We start from the raw sequence: 20,100 nt of genomic DNA, 5'->3' as shown, positions 1-20,100 counted from the left end.
GATTTTTTTTTATTTCTATTAATTTGCATAAAATGACCCTATTGCCTGACAGATACCACTAAAATAGTTGTCCAGAGATATAAAACCAATTTCTGTGACAACCTTGGGCTCTGTAAGCGGCATGTGTGTTTCCCAGAAAAGAATTGTTTTTGCAGCTCAGATGTTACAGCATCTTAATCCTTCCTTGGTCTGATGGGTCAATGACCAAAAGTAGAGATGGAGCAAACAGAGCCTGTATTACAAGCTTTAGAAATTGAAGATTAAAATGGGTCAATTTGTCCCTGTAGGTTCAAAGTAGGGGCTTGATCTTTAAGACCATGGAAGGTTATATCTGTAACAAGGCCCTGGACAAGAGGTTTTGCCCCATAATACTATAAGAGATGTTACTGATTCATTTAAAATAAAAAATGACAGGCAACTTGCCTGTGCAATATTACATTTAAAATAGACGATGATGAGTATATGCAGAACCACAGACTTGCAACTGTGTAGACTTTAATTTAAACTTTTAGCCAATTTTTTTTCTTTTCTCTTTAAGATATGCAGAGGGGTATGACTAAGTTGAGGCATGAAACTCTGAATGTGGCAAGCTGATTGGTTATCTGACCAGTTAGCCAATCAGCTCGCTCACATGTGATGTCAAGCCAATCCGCTCACATAATATGTTGTGACGTGTAATTGGGTAGCCCATCAACCTATTTACTGCAGCACACTACAAGAGTTTTCTCTGAAACCCTCCACCTCCCCAGCACCACATGTCAAGATCTGCTACACAGGGATTGTTTGTCTATTTGTGCAAAAGCATGTTGTATTCTTAATGAAGTACATCTTGCATTTTTCTGATTGTGCAGCAGCAGCATGTCCACATGCTTAACTCGGCATGTCTGTATACAGTATGTTCTAGCAGTAACAAGTCTCCATGCTTGCTCTGCAGCAGCAGCAGCAGCAGCAGCAGCAGGGTAGTGCACTTGATCTAGTCTGCCACAACCAATATCCTATAAGTATCATAAACACATTAACATTCAACATTTTTCCTAGAGTTTTCAGGACCGAACCTGCACACATTAAAGATAACAGAGCTGAAAGCAACAAAGATGGAGCAAAAAGAGTCTAATGTCGTACTTTGTATAAATGAGACAAGAAATGAGATTTCTTTAATAAGAACAATACTCATTGCTACAGTGTATATTTTTTCTCAGTCATTTGCAGCTGAATTGTGTCCAATAAACAGAATAGGTCTCTGAAATCTTTAACAAAATATAACCGATATTTACAATCATTGTATTAAAAATATAAAGTAGTTACAGACTTTGCCAGTTGTCTTTGTAAAAGACGTAAATACATGTGATATAGATTTGGCTAGGTTGAAACACAAGGAGCTATAAGCAATACATCTGAACAAACTCATGACATTCTAAAGAGTAAAATATACTGTTGTAACTATTTACTGACCATATCTTGACCACCTATCATCTATGTAACAACTATACCTACAAAAAATCTCTTGCTTCTGAAAATTTGTGCAACAATTCATGATTTGTGCCATATATCATTTGAATAGCCTAGAAATGGAATTGACAGATAAAATTACATTTAAATATGAAACTTAAAATCTCTTCAAACAAAAGCTTGAGGCCACATTTTGAAAGTTTTTAGGAACACAATCAGATGAGAAAAGGCGTGTTTAAAATGACCATAAAATCATGAGTTACATTAAACACTGAGACTATTGAGGTCTGTGAGAGGCAGCTTCTCAGTCTTTTCTTTCGGTCTTCAAGTGTCTGAAGAGGGCTACATCAATCCTCCCTCTCTCACACACGCAAACATAAAGTTCCACTCTTAAACACACATACTAAAGGAACATGGCAGACTAAAAAATTCAAATTAAATAACACTTTCCATGTTTCTGTATTATAACACTGACATTGCATCATGTGCAACACCTCACCACTTTTAACGTAAGATGGGACATTGTTCTTCATTTTATTATGCTGATTCATTGTTTCCTTTTTTTGTTTTGAAGAACATCTGCTAAAAGTGCCAACATTTTCTCTGCTCCTCTCTTCTTTCACAGTGATCTCCATGAAGACCTGAAATGTTTGGCTGTAGTTCATTTTTGGCCATGTCTCCACACAGTCTGCCAGATCAATGGTTTATTGTGAAACACTGGGGCAGAGATATAGGAAGTGTCCCTGTTTAAACAGCAGATATCTGCTCATTTTCTGTAGAGGAAAAAAAAGAGAGCTTGAATTTAAAGTTTTCCTTTCCTGATTACAATTGCATGTGAATTGTTAAATTATATACATACTAACCATCCTGTTGGGCCCTTCGTGGTGATTGGTAGTGGGTGTATGCTGGCAATCTACTGGATGGGTGTAACGGGGGAGGCTCACATGACCTTTTGAGAAAGCGAGACCTCTGCAACGCCGCTGTGTAGTCTGGTGGGCGTCGCCCGTGAGCATGACTATGGCTATCTGCCTCAGCCAATGAAAGCGCAGTATAACCCGGAGGTGTGGGCGGGGGCTCTCTAAATCGGCCCTCCTTTCGACTCACGTTACTCTTGTTCGCAATTGGAGTCTCATCTTTTCCACCTCTTCGCTTTATCGTTCCCGTGTCGCCTTCCAATTCGTCACCCCAGTAACCGTTAGGTGTGGTCATCTGACTGCGCCCAATCCTTTCTGACAGTGTCTCCCAGCTGCGGTTGTCATAATAACTAACACGCTGTGGAATACTTTGGATGTTGTCATGGGAACCACTGGAGCAGGACGTCCAGCTGCCACGCCCACTGTCTACAGCATCCAAAGATGCGCGGTCACACTGATCCTGAGTAAGGGAGTAGCACCTGAGAAAAAGAAATATAGAATGACTCTAAATGATAGAAAGAATTAAACAATAGGGTATGAGAGGCCCTACTGTACTATAAATATATTCATGCAATATAGTGAGTTGTTTGGCAAAACACAGAATTTTTTAAGCAACAAAAAATAAGTGCCATCCTGACATGTAAACAAAGGTTTATAGTTGGCCTCTATAGGTGCTGTAGATGACATACATATGTATAAGCAGAAAAATGTTGCTTTCAGAGGCTTTATATGGAGTTAGGATGAAAACAAGGTGCATTTCAAACTGTTCTGAGACCAGTGCAGACAGACAATACACTGGAGGTAAAGTCATACACTAAATAGTGAGCAAGGGTGCATCCTATAGCTCTCTATGCAGCTAAGTGCACTCACTCCTAAAAGTTCGATTTCAGGCTGCAGATTACAGAAATACTCAAACCAGCCCATCTGGCACCAACAATCATCCATGCGATTATCTAATCATCAAACTGTGTGGCAGCAGTGTAGTGCATAAAATCATGCAGATACGGGTCAGGAGCTTCAGTTAATGTTCACATCAACCATCAGAGTGGGGAAAAATGTGATCTCAGTGATTTGGACCGTGGCATGATTGTTGGTGCCAGATGGGCTGGTTTGAGTATTTCTGTAACTGCTGATCTCCTGGGATTTTCACGCCCAACAGTCACTAGAATTTACTCCAAATGGTGCCAAAAACAAAAAACATCCTGTGAGCGGCAGTTCTGCGGATGGAAACGTCTTGTTGATGAGAGAGGTAGTGAGCAGAATAGCATCTCAGAATGCACAACATGTCGAACCTTGAGATGGATGGGCTACAACAGCAAAAGACCACGTTGGGTTCCATTTCAGTCAGCCAAGAACAGAAAGCTGAGGCTGCAGTGCATTCTGAGATGCTATTCTGAATCGCAGAAGTCACTTCAGCGAAGGTCACACTATGTTTTTTACAATTAACGTAGCGCTTCCTTTTAAAGTCACTGGCAAATGTTTCACTTACTCAGCAAAGACAATTGTTTCTTGCAAGTGGCACTTGGCGAGTGTTAATTTTGGACCAAGGTGCTGCGCAGTGAAACAAAAAGTGAACAGGTGTTTCACATCACAGCACCAGCTTAGCACGGCTGGAAAGTTGTATACACCAATCAGCATCAAGGACCAGAATAATGTTATAGAATAACTTTTCATTTTTGCAAGGGTGTGTGTAAACCTCTTACCCCAGGCTTATTTGGTCAGGCTCAGTCCTACGCGTGTTGAGAGGGTGTGTAAGCGTACGGGCTTGCATATGCGTGTGGTCATCAGCCATGATAAGATCGGAAGAGGAGGAGCTTAACAGACTCAACTGATCTGATGCTTCACTCACTACTAATTGTGGGGCTATGAGACAGACACACACACACACAAAAAAAAACACACAAAACGGAATAATGTAAGAATTGCTCAGAATTCCTTATAGACATACATTTGCATATTGTAAAACTGATTCAATACACATCATTGGTACATACCTTTTCTAGGCGTACTGCGAGGTGAGGTGCGAGGAGAGGAGAGTATAGATGAAGCATCTGATTGGCAGTCCTCAGGTGGCTTTCGTTGTCTGTCCCGCCCTTCTTCTGAGAGAGACAAAATCTTATGGAGAGACTGAGGAGACTGGGCACCTGCACAGACACAAAAACTCAACTCTTAGAAGCACAAATCCCATGTTTTCTGTTGTAAGACCTATTAGAGATATTATATAAACTATTATCTAACATAAAAATTCCTTGCATGTAAAATAGCTAGTTTTCTAGAAAAATAATTTGTTTAAAATATCATTTAAACACTAAATAAAATATAAAAAGGGTTTTTAAACTCAATTTAGACATGGAAGCAAAACATTTAAAAGCTCATATAATATTTAGTATGACCTCCTGAGTTTGACGATTAACATTTCATGAAAGGTTAAGCATCTCCATTCACTAACCATTTGTTTTAAAAAAATACCTTAATTTTTTATTTTGTAACCTACTTATTGGAGAGTTCCAGCTGCCAACAGAGGGCGCTCTGATGCTACTAACACTTGGGGTAATTGGGTATGAATGTGCGTGTGACCGTATCTGAGAAAATGCTCTAACCAAATGGAGGTAACTCTCTGCCAGCTGCTTTCTTGCGACCGAAATCTCCATTTGGCTGACGAGGAGTGGCACTTCTTTGACTGACAGGAGACGCATCCACTCTTCTCTTTTCACCTGAGGTCTTCAGTGCTGAAACACACACACACATAGATTTGACCTGACATAGGCCTAGACTAGAGGAACTTTCTTATTGTTGTTGCTGAGCAAAGCCTATTTCTATTGTCCAGAACCATGCAAGAGTTATTTTATAATCACACTGAAAAACAATTGGTGTCCAAATAGGCCTAATGACTTTTTCTACTTTTACTGTGTGCAAGGAGGGAGTTAGATTTCTTTGAAAGTGTATGTGTCTCACTTGAGTTGTTGGCAGGCTCACACTGCAAGGACAGACCATGGAGTGTATCCTCATCACTCTCGTGAGTGTGCGTGTCCAAATACTGTCGCACACGTCTGCTCATCATCTCCATCTCATAGAGTTTCTTGGAACTGAGGAAAGAGCTCCGCCTCCCTTTCCTCTTGCCGCCCATCGTGCCGATGTCAGAGAGAGAAGAGCTGCTCACTTGACTTAGAGACCTACACACACACACACATTCACACAAAAGACACACTGTATTTTAATGAAAGCAGGCGAGGTCATCATAGAACACATCAAACAAATGGAGAAGTTAGCAAGGGGAAGATGAAATGCCTGTCATTTTAGACAACTAGACAAAACCAGCCAGAGAATCGTTTTGGTGGAATTGTCATGGCCGTGAGGCATTTTAACATGCATAACAAAGAAAGTTGTTTGAGAGGAGTGACTACTGTAGAAAACAACAGGTTAAAGGTGATGCATGCAATTGTTTTTATGTTGAAATTAGGGCTGTCAATTGATTCACATTTTTTTATCGAATTAATGACACGATATGCCGATAAATGCATCATAATTTGCTGAGAAAGGCCCCCAAACAAAGATAATTCCTATAAATAATGGATAATAATTATATAATACAGATTGAAGCATTTGAAATAAATTGCATTATTGTGGCAGATGAATAAATCATTGATTAGACAATACAAAAGCTGGCTTAAGAACTCAATATATTGTTTGTTTTATTCTCATATCATTGAACAAACCTACGGTTAACATCAATCTGTTTAGTACAGAGTTCATCCATGCGTCCAGTTCTCAGAGGACACGTTTTTGCATTCCGTCTGGGTTTTTTAACATTGTGCTCTATGTACATGTGCGTGCCTCAGACAAACGCACTTGGAGCGTCTCACTGGTATTCAGCATCATAAACGGTGCATTTTTAGGCCGCTGTGTCAAGTTAAAAGTAGTGGAAACTTTTGAAAATAGTGTCTCAAGATTTCTGTATTCTGTTGTGCTTCTTCCTCAGTGAGCAGTTCTCATTCAATGGCTGCGCTGCTTGAGGTTTGTTGAGGCGCGCTGCCACCTACTGACGTGACTTGTAAAAACAGATGTACTTCAAGCTTGAATTGTTCGTATGGTAGGAAAACTTGTCCCATTATAACAAATGTTACATACGCGTCAGGGGGCATGATTAATTGCGTAAATTTATTTATACACATCATTTTTATATAATCACACAAAATGAACACGTTAAACCGACAGCCCTAGTGTAATACCTTCTCGAATCAGATATGAAATCCTTAATATGGACAGAAAACTATAAGCAGGGACGGGTTTACGATTTCTGAGGCCCCAAGCAACCGACCAACCCGGGGAACATTTTTGCTTAAATTATATAAAATGATTTTAATCATAATTTTAAATTCATCCTATCAGCCATTGTAGCCAAGTACATTCAACATGTGTAATGAAATACAAATCTAGTTAAAGATCCTTCATGCATGTTTTCCAGTTGTCCCACAATAAAATGTTACAAAAAGCAACATTTACCTACAGATATTTTTACAAAACTTTTCTTTTTTTTAGTGAACAGGGAGTAGAAAACATACTACTTCACCCAGTAACATTTCAGTTGTTATTTATTAATATTATAACCCAACAATTATTTATTGTTGTCCAGTTTGTTATTATAATATGATACAATAGGCATTACTATTACTTTGAGGATTTGTTGTATACAATAGTAATATATTCCTGTCTTATTTACTGTACTTTCACCTGAAGCTTATACAGTATTCTGAAGCTGCAGTGTATTGTTCATCATGCTGCAATAGTCTGTATTTTTTCTAAGCATTGTAGGCAACATTTGTAACAGTATTGTAACAGTAAACATACAAGGCACGGCGGCCCCTAGGCACACTAGTGCAGAAGATAAAATAAACTGCTGTTTATCAAGTGCTGAAATTTTGCTTGGTGCAGAACAATCTGGAATAATGTTAAACACTGTAACAGTCACCTCTTTGCAACCTGAACTTGTTCAGAAGGTTAAATCTTTGTGACACCTGTGCCAAAAGCAATCTAGACTTAGCACAACCAATGAAACATGTCTCAACATGCGTTTTTGAAACCTGAAGTTCTTATGAACTTCATACAGTGTTTAAAAATGTCCTGCGTGAGACACTGAAGAAACAGCGAGACGTGGTGCAGCATTCAAGGATGTTCGTCCAGCGCGTTTACATAGGAAAACAGAGCAAACGCAAAAACAAGTTCGGTGTGAACAGATCCTAACTCATCAGTTCACACATATCTATGAATGAGAGCATGTGGGCGAAACATTTTTTCAGTTTTTTGCTGAACTTTCCTACCGGGATGGGGGCCCCCCACAATTGCATGGTGGTTAAAACCGCTACTGACTATAAGCAAGCAATTCTTAGCATGATTCCCCACTGTGGCTACCACAACATTGATAACCCTAACACAGAAACATTGGATCAACCAATGGTGCGAGTTTGGGGCGGGGCTTTTTGTTTGGTTGGTAAATGGAAGATGGGGCTGTGTTGGAAACCTGTCTGAAATCAGTCATAATTTATTTACTAGTTCTAGTAGTATTTTTCCCATTTTTTTTTCCAGGATTTCATGTAATCCTTCATAAATGTATTGTTCCATGAATCAAACCAACCATCTCTGATGTGAATCACAACATTACAAACTTCGATTTAAAGCAAAAAAAAGTTTGAAAATAGGACAAAAAGACGAATGTACAAGATTGAATGATGAACTACAATCCCCTGAAGCATTGCGAATGACGCAATCAAATTCAAAACAATGGAGGAATATTGATTTAAAGTTATTGATTGTAAGTATAGAATCAATACATTTTAAGTATATTGCAAACTAGAGTGTAGGGAAGCCGACTCAATTGAGTCATTATCAGTGTGTCAGAAGTGGGCGGTCGCTAGTGGGGTCTTTTGCTGTCGTTTGTTTTCCACGACTCTGATTGGTGGACCCCCCCCCCCAGAATCATGGTTAGTGTAGTTCTTCACCAGGAATCTGTTATTAAACACGATTTTTTAAAAATTCTATTGAAATAACATGGACTGATGTTTTAGCAGAAGCATATACCATCAATTAACAACCTCAAAGCTCATGATAGGTCTGTCTTTAAAGCTTTATAAGCTGTTGTTAATAATCAATTTGCCTATTGAAAAAATGGATGGGATTTTTACTTCCGGAACCCAACAGTTGCGATCTATTCTGATTGCACCGCTAGTGGCACAGAAATTACACACTTCACCTTTAAAGAAATATTTAAATGTTTAGAAAGCAGTGTTGTACTCAATGCCTATTTAAAATATACATTTTTCATGTAAGTGGAGGCGCATTACTCGGTCTCCACTCTCTGCTGTCACATCTCTAGCTCTCTCACCCAAGCGAGGGAGTGTTACAGCGGCGTGTAGTGTTTATGTCGGAGCTGACATTAGCTAACGTTGATGTAATGTAACTTTATATACATTAGCTACATAGCTTTATGTGGTCTGTCTCGTCATTGTTTATCACAAGCAAAAACTTGGGAACAACAATTTGTCACTACATGCCCTGTCCCCTCAATCTCTCACAAAGTTAACACTGCATTAGCTTCATCCCTCAATATGTTAACTAAATTAGGTAGTTTGCCCACCCAGCTAAGTGGCAAATAGCTGGCAAGCAACTGAAACTAGTGCCCTAAAAACAGTAAATACATAGGTTGCTAATATGTATAGCTAATACTCGCTAAATCTCTTTGGGTGAAGATGAGTTTAGGTACAGATGCTGCGTTCCATTCAAATCGGATGTGGGATATTCCACTTGATATCATTCCAATGCCAGATGTTTGGAAGATGATGTCAAAGGAAACAAAACTGCAATGCTCCCGTTAGCTTAGCAGGTGTTTGACTGTCACCAGAGATATCTTCTAGTAACCCAATTCATAAACAATCTGCGACACTAGCATTTGTGCTACAGGTGTACAATTATCAAAAGAGAGTATAATTTACCATGTTTTGAACACCTGCTACTCTGCTAACATCTGTTAAATACGCTTTAATATCATGTAATGTAGGAACTTTGACTCATTTATCAATATTATTTAATACAAGTGAATGTTTATCATTTATTTTGTATATCTTCCTGGGTGCCGACAAGACTGTGTGACGTCACACACCTGCATCTCTGTGAAATCGGAGTTTAAAATTTCCGCACGACTTTCCAAGTTGGAATTACGACTTCAAGTGCAAACCATTGCACTTTTCCCAGTAGGAAGTTGGAAAATCTGACTTTCCGAGTTGAATGGAACGCAGCAAGAGGCAGATTGCTAACGTTAGCTAGCTAGCTTTGCTATCATCAATTACACTTAGCTTACCATTCTTTATGCTTCCTTTCTTAGTGCCGATAAAAGTTTGACGTGGTCGCAGCCGTCTCGGTAAGAATTGCATTGCAGAATTTACATACTGATGTGTGTTTTCTTTTGGACACTTTTTTGCAGATGAACTCTTTGTGGTTTATGTCAGTGTTTCCCAACCTTTTTTCTGCCACGAAACAATTTTTACGATTAAAAAATCCCATGGCACACCACTATCCCACATAACCATCGTCGATATTTTCCTTTTCAAGAACTTGTCCATGTTTTCTGTTTGTCTTAATAGCGTAAACTCGTAATGCTTGAAATTCGGCTATGCAAAAAATGCAAGTAACATATGTACGCTGTATAATGAGGTGACAGATGCCAAGGGCGCTAATTGGGTAATGAAAAACCAACAAATTTGTGTCTTTTCCAATTTGTAGATTTGTTCTTTCAAAGTAATTCTTGCAACGGCACAGCAAATACATTTTTTATTTATTTTCTGTATTTTCCTGGAATAAAGTCGCACTGGGTCAAAATCACGTTGTTGACAGAGAGAAAAAAAACACATAAGTCGCACTGACAGAGGTTGGATCCGGCAGGCACTAGAACCCGAGAGCAGCCACCCGGCCTAAATTCATCGGTTTAGATGTCAAACGTGCTCTGTGAAGATTACAGAGAATCTACACATCGTATCACGGTGTTTTTTGACTTGTTTAAAACAGGAGAATTTGCTTTTTAGTAATCGTATGTAACAGTTTCTCATATAAGAAGAAATACGACAAGTAAGCCACATCTGTAACTCTATGCTATGCACAAATAAACAGCTTTTAGTCTTTGAGTAAAACAATACACCTGTTGTATTCTATTCATTCATTCGGTTCAATGACTGAATGTTTTTACTACAAGTGTGATGATGAAGCATCATTCTGTGGGCATGTGAGGTTTGACAGTGGACTAGAGTTTGTTAGAACAATAATGTTATGATGGACAAAATATTTAAACTGGTTGCATAAAATACTTTGTAATGGAAAATATACTGAATTGGCAACTTTAAAACCCTTCTACCGTCTCTATGCCTTCACTAAAATACAGAGAAAAAAAATGATTTATTTATTTTGAGGAATTTGATCATTTTCCATGGCACACCTTACTATATTTCACGGCACACTAGTGGGCACAGTGGTTGGGAAACACTGGTTTAGCTAGCCAAATTGTATTACAGAAGTTTTGGCTGACATCTCTCAGACAGCCACAGTTTCTTCTCCTGTCTCCCACATTCACTTTCTTGGAGTGCGTGTGAAGGGGGGCAGGGAGGGGTGACAGCCGTTAACACTAACAAAAATGTCAAATTAGAAATGAGTCAAGTTATTGCTTGCATTTGAAGCAGGATGTTTTACATCCAATCACAGTAATGATGTTAATAAATAAATCAGACAATGCACAGGCAATTTAGTGATATCCCCGCAGCTGTGGTCTTGAAATAAAATCCCAAGAGATCGCGACCTTCAAAAAGTGGACCAAGACCGATCTCGAGTACTACAACACTGCTAGAAAGTATCAAAAAGATGCTTTATTAAAACTGCAAGTCAAATCAAAATGTTTGTCAGAAAAAGGTCATGCCTTTCTAGAGAGTGAAAATGAGCATTTGGGAGAAGAAAAAAAAAAAGAAAAAAAAAAGAGATTTTTCATACATCGTCCAACTAAAACAGGCTAGTCTATCAGAGGAAGTGTTTGTGTGGAGTGAGTTAGTACACAAAAAAGCAAAAACATGACGGTTAACAGAGAAAGTGAAAGACAGAGATAGTAGCAGTCCCACTTACCCTAGGCTCCTCCACTTTTTCTTCCTAAATCACAGATTTGTGAATATGAAGAACAGGAAAATTGTGAGGACGAGAAAAAAAGATGTAGGAGAGAGAGACAAAAAGACAACAGTGCTTAAACAGTGAAGCCCACTGAGCAAACGCCCCCCCCCAAAAAACAAAGTCCAGTACAGACACCAAGCACACATATGACTGTCAGCAGGAACTATCAGCAATGAATGTAAGCCAGACTGTTGTGTAAGAGAGTGAATCTGTTCCAAAACCTGTTGAGCAGCAGCATTTTAAAGCTCCCAACATGAAGTGGTTTCAAAAGGTGGGCATCTTAGTTATGCTGTCACCTAAGACATCTTGTTTAGTCCAAATTCTAAGGCATCTCAGCCAGGTTTTGGAACACAGTGTGTCAGTCTAATGATGCTTCTATACCAAGGTTTTCTTGATGTCATGTGTTTGTGTATCAAATACAGTATTAATTCTGAATAACTGTACCTAGTCTTAAAAAGCAAAGCAGGGTCCATGGTGATGGCAGCCATTCGAACCACGTGTCTGATCTCTCGTGCAATCATCCTCAACTTCTCAAAATTCACCAGACCATCCACCTTAGAGCTGTTGCCTATAAACATACACATTAGACAGATTCGTACTCATCTTTCAAAACAAATTCAAAATTAGTTGGCAACAGAAGGCAACAGGCACACGGAGAGGTGTAAGTTACCTTCATGGAGGAAGGTAAGGTCTTTTTTAACAACAGGAAACAAAGGGATGACTGGCGGTTGCAGGTTGTGTTTGTTGAGAAGGTTGCGGTATTTGGCCATGTTGCGTGAAGGGTCGAACACGTCCTGCAATTCTGCCAAAAGCTTCTCGTATTTTCCAGGCAACCGTTCCCATGTAGATCTCAACCGAGCGACAGGTGCTAGATTGAACCCACTGCAAAAGATGAACAGGAACACATAAGGGTCACTTGTAGGAAAATTAATGGAAGTATTCATAACGCTTATATGTCCGCTGTAGGAGGGAAGTCCCGCCTGTCAGTAAAAAGAGCCAATCGCCTTCTCGATAGAGACATGATTTGAGATGAAGAAGCAAAAGTTATGATATCAATTTTATTGCTGATTTGAAATATGTAATTAAAACTAAAAGAACAGTTCACCCAGAAATGAAAATTCTCTCATCATTTACTCACCCTCATGCCATCCCAGTTGTATATGAATTTCTTTCTTCTGCAGAACACAAATGAAGATTTTTAGAAGAATTTTTCAGCTCTGTAGGTCCATACAATGCAAGTGAACGGTGATTAAAACTTTAAAGCTCCAATACATAAAGGCAGAATAAAAGTAATCCATAAGACTCCAGTGGTTTAATCCATGTCTTCTTAAACGATCTAATCGGTTTTGGGTAAGAACAGACCAAAACATAGCTCCTTTTCACTGTGCATCTTGCAGTCTCTAGGCATGATCATGATTTCAAGCTCAACTGCACTTTCTAGTGTTTGACGCATGACATAGCGCTAGATGGCGCTGTAGGAAGTGTAATCAAGCTTAAAATCATGATCGCCCAAGGTCCAAGGAGACTGCTGATGTTAAGATTTACACTGAAAAACAAAGTTTTATTTTGGTCTGTTCTCTTTCAAAATGGATTGGATTGCTTCTGAAGACATGGATAAAACCACTGGAGTCATTTGGATTACTTCTATACTTAATGTGCTTTATGGAGCTTCAAAGTTTTGGTCACCATTCACTTACATTGTATTCTTCTAAAAATCTTCATTTGTGTTCAGCAGAAGAAACAAAGTCATACACATCTGGGATGGCATGAGGGTGAGTAAATGATGACAATTTTCATTTTTGGGTGAACTATCCCTTTAATCTTGACAAACATTTTTGGAAATCTGAAATTTTTGCACACCAAACAAGCACAAATATCAAATAATCAGCAACAAAGGCAAAACAAAGACTGTAAATGTATGAAAATGAAATAACTGGACCTCTTGTACATAAGGTAGACATTTTTTATTCACAAAATGAAGAGAGACACAAACTGCTGTGCTTATGTGACTGCCAAGTCTGCCTATACGGTTGAAGTCAGAAGTTTACATACACTTAGGTTGAAGTCATTAAAACTCATTTTTTAACCACTCCACAGATTTAATATTAGCAAACTATAGTTTTGGCAAGTCGTTTAGGACATCTACTTTGTGCATGACACGAGTAATTTTTCCAACAATTGTTTACAGACAGATTGTTTCACTTTTAATTGACTATATCACAATTCCAGTGGGTCAGAAGTTTACATACACTAAGTTAACTGTGCCTTTAAGCAGCTTGGAAAATTCCAGAAAATGATGTCAAGCCTGTAGACAATTAGCCAATTAGTTTCTGATAGGAGGTGTACTGAATTGGAGGTGTACCTGTGGATGTATTTTAAGGCCTACCTTCAAACTCAGTGACTCTTTGCTTGACATCATGGGAAAATCAAAAGAAATCAGCCAAGACCTCAGAAAATAAATTGTGGACTTCCACAAGTCTGGCTCATCCTTGGGAGCAATTTCCAAATGCCTGAAGGAACCACGTTCATCTGTACAAACAATAGTACGCAAGTATAAACACCATGGGACCACACAGCCATCATACTGCTCAGGAAGGAGACGCATTCTGTCTCCTAGAGACGAACATAGTTTGGTGCGAAAAGTGCAAATCAATCCCAGAACAACAGCAAAGGACCTTGTGAAAATGCTGGAGGAAACAGGTAGACAAGTATCTATATCCACAGTAAAACAAGTCCTATATCAACATAACCTGAAAGGCTGCTCAGCAAGGAAGAAGCCACTGCTCCAAAACTGCCATAAAAAGCCAGACTACAGTTTGCAAGTGCACACAGAGACAAAGATCTTACTTTTTGGAGAAATGTCCTCTGGTCTAACGAAACAAAAATTGAACTGTTTGGCTATAATGACCATCGTTATGTTTGGAGGAAAAAGGGTGAGTCTTGCAAGCCCAAGAACACCATCCCAAACGTGAAGCATGGGGGTGGCAGCATCATGTTGTGGAGGTGCTTTGCTTTTTTTTGAAAAAGCGTGTGTGAGCAAGGAGGCCTACAAACCTGACTTAGTTGCACCAGTTCTGTCTGGAGGAATGGGCCAAAATTCCAGCAACTTATTGTGAGAAGTTTGTGGAAGGCTACCCAAAACATTTGACCCAAGTTAAACAATATAAAGGTAATGCTACCAAATACTAACAAAGTGTATGTAAACTTCTGACCCACTGGGAATGTGATGAAAGAAATAAAAGCTGAAATAAATAATTCTCTCTACTACTATTCTGACATTTCACATTCTTAAAATAAAATAGTGATCCTAACTGACCTAAGACAGGGAATGTTTTCTATGATTAAAACTGAGTTTAAATGTATTTCGCTAAGGTGTATGTGAACTTCTGACTTCAACTGTATTTTCTAGACATTAAGCAGAAAATTTACCTGATAATGGCAAACATGGAGTTGAAGTTCTTGCAGTCACGGCAGTGAAGGGCAATCTTTATAAAGTGCTTAATGATCTTCACTCTTTTGGCCAGATTGCTTTCCCGTACTACCTCTGTGGCGACCCAGAAGGTCTCCTGGTTTACAAGATCTTCAAAGTTGCGCAGGTTGGAAGTAGGCTCCTGTGGGCGGAGTTTGAAAAGGTCAAGGATGTAATCGGTTGGTTCAATGCTTGAAAAGAGCAGATAGTTGCGTGCTGACAACTGATTGGCTATCTCCATGGAGCTCAGGGATAACAGAGAGACCAGAGATTCTCGCTGCATCTCCTGTGCTTCCACATCTGAACACAGCGTCTCTGTCTCCATGTTGTTCTTCAGATAATACCTGACGCAGGAGAAAAAAACAAACATTTATAAATTAAATATATTGTCAATTCATTGTGTCAAATACAGCTTGAGTTCATTTGGTGAGTACTAAGACCAAACCTAGCGCTAAGCTGTATCCTGTCTCCAAGTTTGGACAGTTGATCAGGAAGTCGTCTCTGTTTGATAACTCCCTCTTGCGTGACTGACACCTCACAGAGCGAAAAGGCTTCAGGACTTGCAGTCAGGCCAAACTCTCGAATCGCGTGATTGGCTGCTTCTCTCGCTGTAGTGTCTCTATTGATCAATAGGTAGCGACTTTGTTGGTCTGCCTTGAAAACACGCAGCACCTGGTCTTGCAATTCTGTGAATTCAGAAAGTTAGAAAACAAACAAAAAAATAAAATAACTGTTAGAAAGAACTACAGTATAAGCCTTAACCAGGATTCAAACATTCCCACGTAGAACGAACTGCATGCAACCTCTAGAATTATATTAGCTAAATGGATGAGGTAGATGAAGAGATAGATGCAACAATCAAACAACTAGAGATAAGAGGAACCCTATTAACAAAGACAAAGTCAAAGAGGTTAATTGGAGATCCATGTTCAGAGAATGAAGCAGAAGTCAGAAGAGGCGTCTTTAGCACCAAAGAAAGAATTATGTACAAATGCATAAAGTATGAACTTATAGAGCTGAGATATTCTTCTAAAAATCTTCATTTGTGTTCTGCAGAAGAAAGATGGCATTAGGGTGAGTAGTGATGAGAGAATTTAAATTTTTGGGTGAACTATCCCTTTCAAATGGGAAAAACTGATTATAAAATATGGCGAGCCTGAACGGACAAAGTCAAAGTCCTAAAAGTGGTATTTAGATCACAGTTGGGAAAAAGGGCGGTTATTAAATACAGGACTTGGCCCAGTAGCAAGTTTTGTAGATGGCACAAAGACAGACAGGCCACTGAAAGAAATCAGTGGTCAATTGAGACAGCGGAAAGTAAATAGTCCCACAGCTTGAAGGTGTGTTTAATTTGAAATTCAACATTTAAAATGAATGAGTCAAGTTTGCCAGCCTACCATCAAAACACAGCCTACTGGGAAAAACAGGGCAACGGTGCCGCTGCATCCTTTTTTGTTGCCTTCAAGAAAAAAATGTTTTCCCATAAGTGATGCAGGGTTAATGCTATCACTGCGAAAACTTTGCCATTGGTTCAAGTCTGCAGACTGTGCAACAACACACACATTAATCTGTACAAGGACTGAAAAGACCAGCAGAACCACAGAGAAGGAAAGACAAAACATTGAGAGAGACCAAAGAGAGTAAGACAGGCAATTATGCAAGACAGGCATCTACGAAGAGATCCGGGGGACTGAAATCTAGAAAGACGGGTGGAATCGTACGACTAAAGGAACAAGCAGAACCCCTGCAGTGCACTAATACTCACGAGTGAATCCAGGTGCTATGAGCAAGGAAAGGGTTGCGGGATCGTTAGAACATTACACAGGTATACATAACAGATATTAAGGAAAGCAGGATCACAAAAAGCAGCATTAGAGCAGTAGTACTCCAGTTATTTATAATAATCAGAGATGCTGTATGTAGCTATGTGATGTATTGTGTGTGCTTCTGTGTAGCTGTTTGTTACATAGTCTCAGCATTAGATGGCATGACCTTGAACTGCCCGCAGATCATTCAGAGACCGACAAGAGCTTTTCAAAATGGCAAGCTCCAATCGGATTGGCTGGCTTTGGGCAAATTTCAGGAAACAGAGTCCATAGATTTGATTGATCCAAGGTTGGTCATTGTACCCCTTACGATATATGATACCCCTACGATAGTCAAAAGCCTGGCAGCTTAAGGATATATTTTGTATATCTGTATGCAGTGTGTATTTGAATGCTTTGTATGGTTAAACGTGTAACTGTATGTTGAAACGAGTAAATTGTGTGTGTTTTTATTGTGTATCTGTATGTATTTACCTTGTGGCTGTGTACTGTAGTCGATAATGCGCTGTTGGCCTTGGGCCAGGTCAGGGTTACTGAATGAGAGACTTCCGCTGACTGGCATAGTGGGCAGAGCCTGTTTGTTCTGCCGCAATCCCACGATACTGTCATCCTGCGTCTGCCCCAAACCGAGATCACTGCACAAAAATAAGAATGGACTCAGCACAATTTTATGGAAAATGAGCATTAATTAATTTTTCTGCTTATTTCCACATCAGAGTTTACCACATAAACCACAATGGATGGATGTGATCACTTCCCAATAAAACCTTTTTATTCATTTACATATTTTTGTACAATGACAAGATCCTTACCGAGGGGTCCTTTCTCTATAATGTTTCTCAATTTCTGTGAGCATGTCAAAATCAGCAACAGTTTACATACCAGCTTTAAAGGTAACGAAGGTGTGTAATTTTTCAATGTTTTTTTTTTATTTATTAATTTTTTTATTGGATTTTTCCCCTTTTTCTCCCAATTTGGAATGCCTAATTCCCAATGCGCTCTAAGTCCTCGTGGGAGGACGAATGCCAGTTGCCTCCGCGTCTGAGACAGTCAACCCGCGCATCTTATCACGTGGCTTGTTGAGCGCGTTGCCACGGAGACATAGCGTGTGTGGAGGCTTCATGCCATCCACCGCGGCAACCACGCTCAATTCACCATGCGCCCCACCGAGAACAAACCACATTATAGCGACCACGAGGAGGTTACCCCATGTGACTCTACCCTCCCTAGCAACCGGGCCAATTTGGTTGCTTAGGAGACCTGGCTGGAGTCACTCAGCATGCCCTGGGATTCGAACTAGCGAACTAGCGAACTCCAGGGTTGGTAGCCAGCATATTTTACCACTGAGCTACCCAGGCCCCTAATTTTTCAATGTTAAAAAACTTCCTCCTCTCCCAGTTTAATGTGCAGGGACAACGGTAAGTGCAAACTATACTTCGGTCAGACGTGAACGCTAGGTGTCAGCGTAAAGGACCCGTTATGCAAATTTCGTCATCAGCAGTGCTCGAGCACTGAAGGCCTGCAATCCGATTTCTCTAGCCGAGCGGACTCTGAACGTGCAGTATGCGCATGCGTCTGGAATTATTTGCACTAATTAATGCATCCACAAGGTGGCAACATTCACAAGTGAGCCATTTCTGTTTACAAAGAATCTCCGCTAAACAACAGATGACGAAGGTGGAAAACTACAACAGTGAATTTGCACGTCAAGAACACGTGTGTTAGGAGGTCAGAAGATACCTGCATTTATATAGAGTCTGAAGGACTGTAAAGACATCTTTGTGAGTCTGAACTCCTGAAGAGAAATAGTCAATTATCACACAGCAGTCGTACCGTGCATGTGCCTGTGTATAGCCTGTACAGATCAATATTTAAAGGAATATTCTGGGTTCAATAAAAGTTAAGCTCGATCGACTAAATTTGTGGCGAAATATTGAGAGTAACAAAAATTAATTTAGACTTGCCTCTCCTTTTCTTTAAAAAAAGCAAAAATCGGGGGCCTGGGTAGCTCAATGGTAAAAGACGCTGGCTACCACCCCTGGAGTTCGCTAGTTCAAATCCCAGGGCGTGCTGAGTGACTCCAGCCAGGTCTCCTATGCAACCAAATTGGCCCGGTTGCTAGGGAGGGTAGAGTCACATGGGGTAACCTCCTCACGGTCGCTATAATGTGGTTCGTTCTTGGTGGGGCGCGCGGTGAGTTGAGCATGGATGCCGCGGAGCCTCCACACGCGCTATGTCTCCGTGGCAACGCACTCGACAAGCCACGTGATAAGATGCGCGGGTTGACGGTCTCAGACGCGGAGGCAACTGGGATTCGTCCTCCGCCACCCAGACTGAGGCGAATCACTACGCGACCACAAGTACTTAAAAAAAAAAAAAAAAAGCAAAAATCTGGGTTACAGTGAGGCACTTCCAAATTGGAAATAAATAAAATCAATTTTTTTAAAGGAATGCTCCGGGTTCAATTCAATTTAAGCTCAATCGACAGCGTTTGTGGCATAATGTTGTTTACCATCAAATTTATTTTGATTTGTCCATCCTTTTCTTTAAAAAAAGCAAAAATCTTGGTTGCACTGAAGCACTTAAAATGGAAGTGAATGGGGGCCAATTTTTAGAAGTTAAAATATTCACTTTTTCAAAGGTTTAGCCACAAGACATAAGGGATAGGTGTTTAAACATGATTTTAGTGTGATAAAACCACTTACTACCCTTTTCAGTGTAAAGTTATAGCCAATTTTACTACGTCATTACCATGACGATGTAATGTCTTCAAACCTGTAAAAATGTCAATTCATCACTTTTCTGCTCAAATTATACACAAGTTCTAACAGAAGAATTAATGTGAGTGCTTTTATAAAATTAAAGCTTCACATTTCTGTGTTTAAACCCTCCAAAAATTGGCCTCATTCACTTCCATTGTAAGTGCTTTGACCTCGATTTTTGCCTTTTTTAAAGAAAAGGACAGATGATTCGAAATTATTTTTGGTGGTAATCAACATCATGCCACAAATGCTGTCGATTGAGCTTAACTTGTATAGAACCCGGAATATTCCTTTAAGTCCTTTTTTACTATAAGTTCTCCTCCCTGCCCAGTAGGTGACGATATGCACGAAGAATGCGAAAAACAAAAGAACAATGTGAAAGTGGGCATTGATCGGTTTCTCACCCAAACTTTTCACATTGCTTCTGAAGACATGGATTAAAACAGTGGAGTCTTATGAATTACTTTTATGCTGCCTTTATGCAC

General features: G+C 39.7%; 1 protein-coding gene across 2 annotated transcripts in view; it reads right to left on the bottom strand.

Annotated features, from left to right (window-relative positions):
• Positions 1–1,116: 1,116 nt before the first annotated feature.
• Positions 1,117–20,100, bottom strand: part of LOC127444489 (rap guanine nucleotide exchange factor 2-like) — a 64,496-nt gene continuing 45,512 nt past the window's right edge. Inside the window, exons 18-29 of one of the 2 annotated variants that reach the window (XM_051703858.1) lie at positions 17,328–17,488; positions 15,473–15,713; positions 14,988–15,371; positions 12,229–12,440; positions 12,003–12,126; positions 11,517–11,540; positions 5,319–5,536; positions 4,964–5,092; positions 4,358–4,507; positions 4,067–4,226; positions 2,313–2,842; positions 1,117–2,222 (exon numbers count right to left, since the gene is read on the bottom strand). In XM_051703858.1, coding sequence (XP_051559818.1) covers positions 2,197–2,222; positions 2,313–2,842; positions 4,067–4,226; positions 4,358–4,507; positions 4,964–5,092; positions 5,319–5,536; positions 11,517–11,540; positions 12,003–12,126; positions 12,229–12,440; positions 14,988–15,371; positions 15,473–15,713; positions 17,328–17,488 — 2,359 coding nt within the window. In that variant the 3' untranslated portion in view covers positions 1,117–2,196. The remainder of the gene's footprint in view (positions 2,223–2,312; positions 2,843–4,066; positions 4,227–4,357; positions 4,508–4,963; positions 5,093–5,318; positions 5,537–11,516; positions 11,541–12,002; positions 12,127–12,228; positions 12,441–14,987; positions 15,372–15,472; positions 15,714–17,327; positions 17,489–20,100) is intronic. The other variant, XM_051703859.1, reaches the window with a different exon arrangement.

This window comes from Myxocyprinus asiaticus, chromosome 8 (assembly GCF_019703515.2).
Source record: "Myxocyprinus asiaticus isolate MX2 ecotype Aquarium Trade chromosome 8, UBuf_Myxa_2, whole genome shotgun sequence".
Classification (NCBI taxonomy): domain Eukaryota; kingdom Metazoa; phylum Chordata; class Actinopteri; order Cypriniformes; family Catostomidae; genus Myxocyprinus; species Myxocyprinus asiaticus.
This window is presented reverse-complemented; position numbering and strand designations above follow the sequence as displayed.